This window comes from Rhopilema esculentum, chromosome 16 (assembly GCF_057945365.1).
Source record: "Rhopilema esculentum isolate cy_ngs chromosome 16, ASM5794536v1, whole genome shotgun sequence".
Taxonomy (NCBI): domain Eukaryota; kingdom Metazoa; phylum Cnidaria; class Scyphozoa; order Rhizostomeae; family Rhizostomatidae; genus Rhopilema; species Rhopilema esculentum.
This window is the reverse complement of record NC_142830.1, coordinates 5,819,161-5,833,552: the sequence shown is the minus strand read 5'-3', so window position 1 is coordinate 5,833,552 and position 14,392 is coordinate 5,819,161. Positions and strand designations below refer to the sequence as shown.

Genomic DNA, 14,392 nt, shown 5'->3' with positions numbered 1-14,392 from the left:
TCTATTCAAATATCTACTTGTTAGTAAAACGAGAATTGCGCATTGTTGTGGATTTATATATGCTTTTTGTTCACTAATAAAACCATCCATCGATGAACGTGTAATTTCCAAACAGTGCTGTGTCTTATTTTACGTGCAGAGAACACGGAGCCAGATAGCCAAAGCCCGGGGGGGGGGGTTACTTTACTTGAATACCAAAATGACGGGGGTATGCACTCCTAAGATAGTTTTTGTGAACCGGCTTTAGAAAAAAAGCTAAAAATGATATCCGGCTTTCGAATTTTTGGATTCACTCAAAACTTCATTTCTACTGTATAGATCAATTTATGAAGGCAGGAATTCACAGAAATGCTCAAAGACTGTCTCAAAAATCATCCTTTAAACATACCTATATACATACTTGACAGTATCAATAAAATATCAAGAAAGATGGCCAGTTTCTGGTTTTCCATATTCTTTCATTAAATACAGTAGCATGATAATGTAGAAGTTTTATGTAGAATGTAGAAGCCTAATAAGAAACTTGGAATATTTACATAGTAAAGCAAATACGTGTATGATCTATATAGGGGCTCATATTAAAAGTTTGTTTGGGGGTGTTACTTGCTGGAATCAAGACAATATAAATTTTGACAATTTTGTAACAGAAGTTTGTTCTCACATTTGTACTCAAATTATCCAACTGACTTTTGAACAGACACCCGGCTTTAGAATAAATTGCTGGAAATGATACCCAGAAAGACGTACACATCCCGTCAGCAAAATACACTCACTTTTTTAAAAGAAACAAAGGTCGATGTTGAGTACTCCAGTTTCTTAATGTTCTGGAAATTTCAATACGAGTCATTGTTTCTTAAGAGTTTCTTAATTATGATGTCATGAATGATGTTATGAAATGTTCGTGGCCTTTTTTATCACGTCGAGAGATTCGCTTCCGTTTCGATGCAGTATTTAGATGTGGGAAGTATATTTTTATCCCTTGTGTCTTAGGTTTTAGGCCAACAGGGCAATCTTGTTCTTGGATTTTAAAAAATTTCGTTGTTCTCAGTTTTATCGCGATTTAATAGTTTCTTAATTGTTTTGCTTCGTGTACAAAAGTTTCTTAATTTTTTCTTATTGTCCAGTATTCGTTTCTTAAAGCCAGTTTCTTATAAAAAAATGAGTGTATACTAAGTACCCCCCCCCCCCCCTCCATAGGAGCCAGAGAAGAGACGATGTGTCTATTGCATGTCTTGATTCTATGTTGATTATGTTACTTTGGGTATCGAGACAATGGAAGGTGTTAATGACATTGATACAATGGAAGACATGATTACATTCGGCAATTGTCACTACAACTTGTCCTTTACTTAATTCGTACTGGATACATTACATGAGCTTTTACTAACAAATTGTTTCATTGTATGACAAATAACAACACACTGCGCACAATTCAGATTGACAAGTTGACTTTCATTATTTCAGAGTCGTCGTTTACTGAATAATTAGCTGCTATCACATTTATTTCCTCTTTTTATCTGAAAATTCACAGTCTCAGTTCAGGAGCCATATGAAAGAGAGAGGGAACAGGCGGCATAAGGGAAAGGGAAACGGGCGCCATGGCATTCACATTTTGCCGCAGAATGCGCCACGACCGTACGCTATTAACTCGTAATTTTATATAACAACCCGCAAATTCTCATATCTACTAGACATTGAAGAAACATTTAACAGTAACATATTTGTTCGTTTGGACAGTTACAAATTCAGTAACAAGCGTTTATCCTTGGGTTTTGGAAGTTAAACCAAACTCCAACGTCAAAGGAAATTGAATGCTTAGTAACGAAAAAACCAAAAAGCCATTTGGAAATCTGAACAATGCAAGGATGAAAACAAGCTTCATTTTAACGGGATTTTGTGGTTTAAAACGACCTTAAAAAATCCTATCAGATTTGAAGGAAAAATCAAAATCCAATAACCTGTCTGTGAAAGGTATCTTAACATTGCACCACAATTTACGTTTCTATGGGTTTTTGGATCGTTTAAGGAAAACCAAGTCAAATGTTTGCAGGTTCACAGATAACCCAAGAAAATATCAAAATACGCAGATGACCAGGACAATTTAGAGACTGTTAAATAGTTAATTCTGAAAATTGACCCTGTCGATCTGAGGCCAATTTGTGAAGGAAATGCTCCCGAGGAACCTAGATTGAAAATCTTTTCTTAAAGCTTTGTAGATTCTGAACTTCTCATGCTTGGTAAAGTTCATCGATTCCTTGATCAGTTCCTAAATCATCGATAGACAGTATGCTACTGAATTTAAGGTGTCTTTACCTTGTCAAATCCTATTAATCACTAAAAAGCAATTCAAATGAAAGAGATTTCTGAAGAGACTAACTTTGAGTGTACACGGTACCTCCCTATCCGGACAAATATTTGTTACAAAAGTACAACGAAAATGAATTTGTTATCAATCGAAACATACATGGTCATAGGGCATTGTTAAACATACCAAATAGGGGGCAATTACCCCCTCCAGTTGCGGTGTAGAAAAATCAATGCAGGGTTTGGCAAAATCTTGTCTAAATAATTATAAACAATTTCAACTGCTGGCAAAGTAAGGGCCTTAGTTCAAGTTGACTAGTTTAAGTGCGTTCAATTGATTTCTATAGTTTGTTGCAGTCTTAACAGATGCTGTGCAAGGATCAGCCTTGAGTGAGCTACAATTTAGGAGGAAATCTAGCTTTGTCTCTCCACACAGTCACATACTGTAAATAGATGCGTTGACTTAGCAACAAGCAGCTTTGGATAACTGTATCAGTAATAACCACTGTCCTCGTAGATGGAAACAGGATTCCAAGAAACTAAAGCCTGTCAACACCAATAAAAGATTTACATTAATTCTAAACCTTAATTTTCCTCTAATCCTATTGGATTTATTTATTATATTACGAACGCTCGTTGATTTTTAGGGCAGATATTTGATTTCTATATGGCTTTATCAATTTTAACAGTGCTTCCAATTCTTTTCAGTCCATACACTACAGAATTGTGAACTGACATGGCTGGGATACACCCACCATACAATGCAATATAGAGGAATAGCTGTGAGTATTTTCCACAGATTATGTTCCTGCGGGAAGGCACATATCTCTCAGGGTAGACGTGAAAAAACCTGCTGCATGCAAGCTTGCTTGTAATCCAGAAGAGTGATTATTTTAATACTCTGTCCAAGGGTAGAACCATCCCACGAAAAATTCTTTGAAACATGCCACGAGAAATGTCAGATTAGTGTATCTTAGTTGAAATAAAACATTCTGTAGCAAACGGCCTTTTGTTTTGCAGTCGTTTACGTCTGCAAGGAATAGAAGCTCGTTGAACTTTTTCAAAAGTCTCAATAAATCAGGAGCTACAGAAAGGTTATTACATTTGTCGACCTCAGTTGAACTTGTAACGACGACATAGGCACTAGCTCTTTCAGCAAGCCCCGCTCACCAAAAACTAAAAGTCCCCCTCCCCAATTAGTTTTGAGCAAATGAAAAAAGCTTAAGTAAATTCTCTGACAACTGATTAACAAACATCTCATTTAGTATTAAATGAGCTCTTATTGGCTAAAAGAATTTGCAAACAAAGCATCTCATTGGACGAGAACGAACGAACTTGGTCTTCCTCGCTGACGCTTGCCTTCCACAGTCGTGCTTTGTACGTCCTTAGCTTGGTTGTCCTTCTTAGCTCTTTCAAGGTGACCAAACCATCGCAATCTACACTGCCTGACCTTTTCTTTGATGTTACATACTCCTAGTTCTTTCCAGATCTCCTCACTGCTTTTTCTTTCGCGTAGCGTGACGCCCATAATCCTTCGCAACATTCTCATTTTAGTTGTTACAAGCAATCGTCCCTTGTCAGGGCACACGTTTCCAGACCTCTTTCATACAATTTGACTTTTAGCTTTCTTTGGGTAATTCACTCCATTTGCCCTAGGCCCTGACAGCCATTTCCGAAGCTCCTTTCTCGCCTGTCATACCTAGATATCTAAACTCTCCAATTTGTTTCAGTATAGTATTGTTTCGATTGTCTGTGATGTTTGCTCTTATCTTAATTCTGCTGCTCACTAAAACGTCCGTTTTCTTGATATTTCAAGCCTTTCTTCGCCAAACCTATGTACCAAACTTCCCATTTCTCTTGCAGCTCTTCTTCACTATCCCCCGGGAGCACTACAAGCACATCGGCAAACAAGATTTTCCATGGAACGCCATTTCTCCATCCTTTGCTGATCATCTCCAGCACGATGACGAATAAGAAAGGACTCAGAGCTGATCCTTGGTGTGAACCTACATAAATGTTGAATCTTCCGTTTTTCCATATGGTGTTCTAGCTTTGTCAAACGTTGCCCTACTAGTTTGACCAATTTCTATGGTATATTTCTTTTCCTTAAGCACCATTATACTGACTATCTCGGAATTCGATCGTAGGCCTTCTCTAGATCCAGAAAACGGAGGTAGGTCTTTCTTCATTTCCCAATACTTTTCCTGCAGTTGCTTTATGATGAAAATCGCATAGGTTGTTCCCCTTCCTCTAATGAATCCCATCTGCATATTATTGATCTCGTCGATTTCTCTTAACCTTTGGTTTAAAACCCTCTCCAAGATTTTCATTAACTGCTCTAGTAATTTTATTCCTCTGGAATTTCCGCAGTTCATTGGATACTTTTTCACTTGTAAATTGGCCCTATTACACTCGTCTCCCGTTCTTCTGGTATCTTTCCTTCTCCAACATACTTTCTAGAATGATCTGCATCATTTCGATGCCATCTCTTCATCCAATGTCTTAATCAACTCAATCGTCACACCTGAGCAACCTGCAGTTTTTCCTGATTACATGCTCTCAATTGCTGTCCTGGTGACTAGTTACCCGAATTCAAATCAACGCGATTGACTACGAGTCTCATGTGGAAGCAGAAAATTTAGAGAGTTCACGTTGCCTTGCTCAAGGAAAATTTTTTCACTTTGCTTTAATTAGTATACAGCGCTTAATTCTAACTTTACAGTTGTTCTAACTAGAAATTGTTTGATAGCATATAATTTCATCTTGCAGTCGATGTTGTTTCTCTTCTGTTTTAAATGGATGCTGGTTTTCGCAATTGATTGATTCCTTTAAGGACCCCAAAGCAATTTTTGACATAAAATGTACACAGACAGAGAGTGGGAAGAGTCAACAACAGAATCACACATCCCACTAGTTTTTTTGCATTAGCCAAATATGAGAATTTGTGATAAACGACTTCAGGCAACGTAACAAATCCCTTTGTCCTTCCTGGACTAAGGGGGAAAGCGTTAAGGTACGAAAATTACCTGGATGTTTTCAATTATTTGAAATTCACTGGTTAACAAGAGATTTGTGGCCGTCAAATCATTCCATGCAGATGTAATAGAAAACCAGGAAGTCTGGTAACAACTAATTTTGCAACCACGGGCAAATTATCAGGAATTCCTTGTAAAAGATGAATGGTATGAAGTCAATGTCAAGAGGCAGAGGTTTCGATGAATTAAGTAGACAATTTATGACTAAAGGTCAACAAAAGTGGCTCCATGTTGTGAAAATTATGATAGTGTCCAAGAAGAATACAAAATGGCGGTCATGCAGGAAAGAGCCTATCTTAAGACCTGACAATACCTTAAAATTCATCGAAGAAACCCATTCTCTGAGAGATAGACAGGCTTGTTACACTAAAAGAACCTACATTTCATTCTTACATCTTACATAACGCTCTTATCGTAAGTCTTCGAATAAGCCCCCAACTTCGAATAAGACCAAGTTCCTCACACTAAAGTAATTCTCGTGCAATAGGCCCCCATCCTCGAATATTCCTCCATGGGTTGAGGTGTTATCTTGACAGCAATAATTGCCTTGTATTTTGAGGGAATGTCTTGCATTTAAAGCATACTGATCACCTCGAGTTATGGAAGAAAATTTACCCTTATAATTTTTTCGGCTGTTGCTAAATAAGCCCCCTTTCCAAAATATCGAAAGTGGTAATTATCATGAAAGGCATATTTCACGAGGATTACATTAGTCCGGGGACTCATGGTACCTCCATACGCCAGTAACACATTCATTAACGGACCGTTCAATCTGAAGCTACCTAAACTTGCGCAAAAAGATTTTTAAGGAATTGTGTATGCTCAGTATGACGGTATTTTCATAATATCTAGATGTAATAATTGTCTTTAGGATTTGATTTGATGAATAGGTCAGAAATAACTATGAAAGACTCCAATAAAACGACAAAATGACAAAGCAGATTGGAAATGAGTACATTGGCAGTTTTAAGGGGTTCAGGGCCACAGGCCACGCACTTGTGGTGGCTAGAAGAAGCTGGGACAATGATTACGTTAGCAAGGTCGGTGACATTTCCATGTAAAAAGCTTTGTTGACTCATTTATCCTTTGGTTACCATTCGATAAAAATATTCTCATCATCAACGTGGGCACGATGGAATAGAAGACAGTACTTTATTAAGGACGTTTTGTGCTATTCTGAACGATGCTGCTTTAGAAAGCGTAAGTTCGGCTTCCTTAAGCCCCCTAAAACAAGTACCTACTAACTGCTCATTCACCCAATCTACCTTGAAGTATTAAATTCATGACACATTAAGATGGGGGTTTCAACCTCTAACTGTTGTTACGTACTCACCAGCCGCTCGACCCTCGACTGAAATCTATAAAAAAAGGCCATCTGATGAATTATCTTCGGTAAAAAGGTGTTTTCTGACAGTAAAAAGGGCGTGGCCTTCTGTTGTATATTTGCCCCCTACCCCCACCCCACCTGCCAAAGCCTAATGGCTGGCGTCGCCATTGAACAAAAGCATGTTTGACATTGCAATCGGCCAACAACAACAATACAAGGCTAGGTGTATATCGAAATGGTCAGTGTTTTTATCATTTTACACAATTTTCAATAACAAAGATACGGAAATTTTGTATGCCATAGACACTGATATCAAAATACAACCTACAGCTAGGAACAAAGTTATTTTAAATGATGGAAGACTGTCACTGAATAGATGTGGCGACGACGTTAACTTTCCGGATATAGACAACCAAATTTCATATTTGCTGCCATCTTATCTAGCAAAAACCTATTTCGTGATTGTCAAAACAAAGTTTGTGATACGACCTTCGAAATTTGGTTAGCCAGTGCTATTGTATTGAACGAACTGGGTTCATTGCAGTAGTTTTTCATATGAAAAAGGAATGTGTTATCAAAGCTTACGATCAAAAACAATTAAATCAGGCCACCTTGGGTCCACAAGCCTTGTTCGCTTCTGTACAGAATATTACCTATCTTGCGTCACTTTGTTTTTTGAGAATGAGAATGGTTTGCAATTGTGTCGATCAAAAGCCGCAATCATAAAATACGCGAAAAATTCTTAAAAGTAGCGTGGAATAGAGCTGGGGCATCTTGAGCAAAGTCTTTTGAACTGATGGCAAATGATAGCAGATATGTTTACTTTGGGACTTTGAATGACCACAACGATATTTTAACTATTCTTCAAACCTATTTCAGTATAGATACACAATATTTTCTACTTGCAAATGATTTTAACCATTAGTTGAAGCATTGGTTATGCCTCAGATTCCTTTGAATTATAAGGGGTACGAATTGCTCCCATATCATAATTGAATCTTTCAGAAACGTTCAAAGAGTAATAAGGGAGGTCTTTCGTAATCAATGGAAGGAAAAGCCAATTACATGGGATTGCCCTATGATAAAACTTTTATACACTAATTCTAACAATTTTAAAAAACATAACAAATAAGATAATCCCTTTATGCAACGTGTTTATAAAATAGTTAATTTCGTTTTGCCTATTTGGGGAAATCGCGATATTCTCGTCAGGTTTTGAATACCCCTATCAGTAAATACAGGTTAAATTCTATGAGAAAACTGGCAAGAGCACTATTGATCGCAGCCGACTTGATGATACAGGACAGGAAGACAAGTTTAATATTGCGAAAACACAAACATATTTTCATTTGTATCTGCTCAGGTCCCAGTAGTGCAGTTAAATACGTGCAAGATCATTGAAAATTCTTTTAGACGCTCAAATAGAGAGGCGACAGTTCAGCTAAATTATAGTACATCATGTGTTAACATTCATTGAAAAGAACTTAACAAAATTAATCAATAACAACTGTCGTGGTTTATTGCGGTGCCCCGATTCAGCTACACATATTTTATAGGAATGTCTTAACATTTGCTTAGCTTCTATATCCTTAAAAATTAGTGACCTAAGCAGCATAGAATCATTCTTAAATCATTCTTAAGTGACACAACGTGTGAATTGGAAAATGATCCACGAAAAAGTAAAATCTTTGCTGCTCTGCTTTCATCATGAAAAAATTTTCAGATGAGTGAACCTCGACTTATTACTTGAAAGTTGCGCTTGTCCTGTTTGCTCATAACACTCATTAAGTAATGTGGTCGACGAAATTCGAGCCTTGCAATTATTTTTATTTAATCCTAAAATTTCGCAAATTACTTACGAAAATAAAAGTTTGTATCTAAAACACGATAGATGGGCCAAGCATTGCAGTTTGCTAAAAAGGCATACCTATCTAAGAGATTTCTCCCATTTCCGAAAAAAATTAATCAAAAGGCGCGACTTAACACAAATTAAGTAAAACTTTATACTATAATATCCCACAACAAAAATAAACAAAAGGAATGAAAATTGAAAAGAATCTATTCCCTGCAACAAACGCTGCATTTCAACAAAAACAGCACGAGAGTGCGACTGCCACAAGATTATGTCATTGTATTCTTTGTTGAAATATGATCGCGAAGAATGTGTTTCTGAACCCAGTTAACACATTATTCCAAGGTTTTTGGTACAAGAAAGGGCAAAGTCTGACAATAAATTCAGGGGCGAATATTTTGCTAAGCTAAACAACAGATTTAATCCCTACCTACTTCTCTAAAACCTTACCTGAAATGGATATTTTTATCAACGAAACGTATGATAAATAAGAAAAATCTTTTGCGTAATCCTCGTCGACCAAAAAGAAAAACATTGCAAGAACGGGTCAATTGTGCTTGAAACTTAGAAATTATTCTAAGATAATTATTGGCAGATAAAAGGGTAGAAGGAAACTGTGCCTACACGCTACGTCTTTAATGATAAAAACGAACATACCTGAAAAGCAGACCAACAAAATGAGCAGCGTGTTTCGTAAAAATGAAATTCTTGGGACAGTGTCCTGAGCGACGAGAATGTCCATGCTTCTTCGAAACCGCTTTGCATCTACTTTAAATAGCAGTTCTGAAAACTCAGCGACTGGAAAAAGATCATAGGCAATTAATTAAAACTGTCTGGAAATAAGTACGCATGATTAATAAACATGGCATGTGAATGCAACTTGTAGCAATTCAAAAAGTTACGTTACCCTTAATTTGTTGCTGCAATTCACATTAAATAGCTGGTGTTAAAGACTATCTGCAACAATCTGCCCATATGCATTTCGCACGCTAGCCACTGACAAAGCTTCAAATATCAAAGCAAAGACCTGTACGAGTAGCCCTTTAATTTTACCGCCCAAACAAAAGAGCCATCTCTGAGTACAAATTCAAGCGTGTCGCCTGGCTAACCAATGTTGTCACTCAAAACAGTCGCAAACGGGCTCTCCTACCCAGTTACCTCCTCCGTGCATCCCATGCCTTTACTACGCCCAACACAGAAGCAAAGTGACTGAAGCTGAAAAGGTTCACGTTACACCAGAACAACCAGGAAACTGTTCTTAAAGTTGAAGTAAAACGCCAAAGGAGTTAATCGTTAAACATCAAGCCCAAATATTTAGCAGCTGATAGGATGGGATCATCTCGTTGAATGATTAACAGTAAGATGAAACCTCGAAGCAAAAGTATGTTGCTCAGAGATGTGTTTGCAGAAGCACTTCAAGCTTGCTAATTTAACGTAAAGTCGATTCGTGTTACACTGCTGGTTGGAAGTAAAATAGTTCCATCGTTTTTGGAGACTGGCTCAAATTGGTAATCGTGCCCACCTCATTGTTCATGGAGATTGATCTTTTAATTCCTACAAATCTGTTGTAATTCCTTCAATAAGTTGTCCAATAGCGAGGTTTAGAACCAGATTCAAAAATGATAAGGCACGATTTCAATTTATAATTCTTCCTTGAAAATATCTTCATAGTGCCTGGCTTTCACAATATATCTAGCTGATGTACATCGATCTACATATCAAAATAACCAAGAAATCATATTCAACAGTCATCCCCTGTTAGTGCGTTTCATGCTATATGGATTGTCAACAATTTTTTCTTACAAATTAAAAATTTAGACCTTGTTCACCTCAGCCCTCAACATGATACACAACTAAGTATGAAAAGAAACAAGTATTTTGTTCGACTCGCAACGTAAATGAATGAAGTTTCTAACATTAATAAGAACAGATTTAATGACAAATAGATTGCTTCAATGTATGCACAAAATGAGAGTCATTAAGCTTTAATTGTACCACAGAAAAACAATTCACTTCGTATGCATTGTAACAAAGCATTATTTGCTTACAACGAGGATATTTTCACATGAAAAGATTAAATTCATCGAGCATGTCTACAGTTCTTCAATATGACGACCAGGTATTTCCCAAAATTCATAAACCACCTAACGACATAAACTAGGACAGTCAGGGCCTCGCATCATTGGCTCTGAATGGCAATTTGAGATTGAATTGTATGTAATCAATAAGACAAAGGCAGGCTGTAACATTGGTCTATCACATTATTAGATTTCAAGTTGATCCCATGTCTATTTTAGCAAAATATTAAGATATTTAGAATTGGTTGTTAAAATTGTTTTATGGCTGATTCTGGTTTTTATACTGCCATCTTCACGTCATCAATACCTGGGTCTGACTGTGTAGCAATTGACTGAGTACCCTAATCTAAACAGCTCCAAAAAAATTTTTCTCAGGGCATCCAGATACTTTCAAAAAATGCGCCATCAACATGAAAACTGCTCAATGAATCGGTTAAACCCAGTAGCATCAATCAGAGCTTACGAGCGTGGCATTAAGGACACGATAACGTATAATTATAGACGTTTTTTGTGAAGATTAGTGAGAAAAAGTAAAGAAAAAGTTTAACTTGGCTAATGGTAAATTATTCTGAGCCTACCGCAAATTCTGTGCTAAGCCCCACCTTTATTAAGGCAATCTTCAACGATAATGCTTTTTTTCCTCTCTGGAAAATTGAATGGATCTTCTTTGGGCTCATAGGATATTGGTCTGGTGCAAAATGATCATCACTTTGGAAACATAACGTCAACATTAATCTAGATATTTAAACAAAGCTAAACAAATTATGATAGCTTTTTCTTGAAAATTGGATATCGAAATGATTGTATCCAAAACGATTTTAGAGCAATGAATCGGAGAGTTTACACGAAATCTCATAAGACGGCGCCTTTTATATAAAATGAGGGGTTTATCATACTGTAGATGGATATTATCTAAGATGCACTAGAGGACTAAGCAAAATTCATCCTTTAATTTTTAAGTTAACATTTAAAAGCCTTGGTGAGACCGCTTGCAGGATAACGGGATCACCTTAGTTATCGAAAGATTTTTCATGGTCACATGATGAGACTAAGCCCAATATGTACGATAGTCAGGAAGGCTCCCTTGCAAAAAGCCTGGATGACTAAGCTAATTGCTGTGGTAAACATTTGGCGTTACCCAATGTTTGGCCAAATGTAAAAACAGTGGCTTTATCCAGTAATAAAGAACCCATAGAGCCTTAAACAAAATATAAGCATTGTTATCATAAGACGAGTGTAACCTCAGCTTTAAAAAGGCTGCTGGGAACCTATTGGTGCTATTTTTAGCTTTGTGTGAATTTTCAGGGTAGATTCACACTGAATAGATTCACAAACAAGGTGCGTCTTTTTCAACGCTATGGGAAGGTACGTTCTTCTAGCTTAGGTCCGTAGTTTTTCTCCAAAGAATTCAACAATGCGTCGTTTTTATGTATCCATCGAATTCAACAAGAATAGATTCTCAACTAAAAACCGAATTGCTGCAGCAGGCTACTCTACCCTTATATACTGTTTAACAAAAATTTCTAGAATATCCTAGTACAACATCACGTGTGTAGAAATACAATCTAGAATAAGCAAGTTACAGTATACTATGTTACGTAAGGCTTACTCTAGAAGTCTCTACAATTATTTTTAGTCAATTTTTCTAGCGTGTTAAACTTGTTAGCATTATTAAGAAATCACTCGAAAGGTCCAGTTCACCACACACTTTCACACTGCAAAAAGCATTCTAAACTACTGGCGTTTTTTAATGACTTGCTTCGTTTTTCTATCGAAACATAATGACAATGGCTGAACTGATCCTGAGGGTTTCGTTTTTGGTCTTTGTATCAAGTAATAAACTGGTGGTTTCCCAGGCTTTTTGCTTGGTGAAACAGTATTGTCACCTAATGTAAAACCTTTTTCTATTGGCAAACTGATGTGGTGACTCAATTTGCTTTAATACTCCTTGCTCTTCTTCCTTGCGTCAGGAACTATCCGTGGTTTTGCCTTAAGCTTGACAGTTAGAGAGTGCCCTGTAATGCATGATTGGTTGTGACACGACAAATTAATAAATTCAAATATTGGAAATATTTTATTTGGCTAAAAAAACGGAGAGCATCGATCCTTTATATCTGAGTAGGATTATAACCCATAGAAATGTGGATTTTCACATAATAACATTGCGGAGAAAGATAAACCAATCCAGTTTCAACAAGTTGATCCCAAAAAACACTAATTTCTTACATTAGTTGTGAATTACATATCTGTGATGTCAACGAAGAATGACAAAGTTATTTGGCACAGGGTCGTTTAAAGTTGGTTGATGTGAGTATTCTTAGTCCGAATCGGGGGTATATGACCAGCTCAACTGGATAAAAACTCTTTCTTGCAATATCGTGCTGTCTTGTCCTTTATGTTCCAAAAAATAATTTATATTGATATATAATACTTGGGTGAAGTAAAAAGTCATTATAATGGCATTTGGGAAGACAAATGTCGAAGACAAAGAAATACGAGACATTTTGTAATCAAAATAAATGAAAAATACTTGAGTTGCTGTTATGATGGTCAGACATTGTTATGATGTTTCTTATGAAATTAAGAAACAAAATATTTTTCCAAATTGAAAGGATGATAGCAAACACACCATCCCCGACAGCTGTTGTATCTTTTATTGATGAAGCGGTTCATAAAATGTCTTCAGGTCGACATTAGGTATTTAACTAGAGCAATAGAATTTTCAGGAAGATGAACTTGGTTCTAGACGGCTCTCCCAGGTACCGAACAGGTTTCGTGGTATGCCGCTCAACAAAAAACCCTCAGAAGCACCACTAGTAAAATCAGGGACAGCTCCTTCACGTTCAAGCGCATCAAGCACAAACCACTGAAATTTTAATTATGCATACAAAGGAACCTTCGGTTCAATAACTATGATTCCGTTAGTATCAAGGTTTTTCCGCAATAGCCACATCAGCCGTTATTGTTTGCCATTTTATTTAAATCATCAAAAATCCGGATTTCATAAAGCTAGAAAAGAGGACACAAAAATTGCAAGCAGAACTATCAATTGCAATGATGCCATCATAGGGCTACAATCCTTGAATTTGCATCTATTGACGTTATCATCCATTGTGTGAAAATGTTTTGTAATTTTGAGTTTTCCCAGCATTGTGAGCCTCGATTCTTTAAATTGCAATGGACAGAGCACCATCAATCGTTGTGGTTGATTTTTTAGATTTAAGACATAATACAGATTATTTCAAAAATTTTTCCCAAACTTCGTTTTAGCCACATGAATTCACAGAAAGATTATCCTCGAAAAAAATTTAAAAGACAATCACATAAAGCCGCGCCCTTTTAACCACCAGGAAACGCCCTTTTATCAACATGGAACGCCAATTTTATCTGGAGAGAAAGCCCGATAACTAACTTTGACTAACTTTGGGTTACGTAAAGGCAGTTTGAAAATTATAGGATTACATCACAAAAAGTGAAATGCCAAATATTACCCTCTCCCCAAAATTTTGTCGTCGAATTTACATGAAATACAAAATTGATCCTGCTGAGAACTTGGGGGGGGGGGAGACGTGTCCGCTCCTACTGCAATCACAAACATTAAGATTGAAACGTCATTAATAATTCAAACGAATCAGTCTTTTCGTCACAATGTATGCAAGTAAAACGATGTAGAAAAATCCCTATTATCTATGAAAATGAACTTGTTACTGTTGATTCTAAAGAAAGTTGCGAAAATAAGTTAATTTTCGAATAATTTTAGGCAGATTTTCGGTAAATTAATCCTTGCAAAAACGTT

General features: G+C 36.7%; 1 protein-coding gene across 1 annotated transcript in view; it reads right to left on the bottom strand.

Annotated features, from left to right (window-relative positions):
* The window catches only part of LOC135681853 (uncharacterized), a 90,741-nt gene extending 81,108 nt beyond the window's left edge, over positions 1-9,633 (bottom strand). Inside the window, exons 1-2 of the mRNA XM_089112933.1 lie at positions 9,426-9,633; positions 9,176-9,316 (exon numbers count right to left, since the gene is read on the bottom strand). Coding sequence (XP_088969059.1) covers positions 9,176-9,260 — 85 coding nt within the window. The 5' untranslated portion in view covers positions 9,261-9,316; positions 9,426-9,633. The remainder of the gene's footprint in view (positions 1-9,175; positions 9,317-9,425) is intronic.
* Between the last annotated feature and the right edge of the window lie 4,759 nt (positions 9,634-14,392).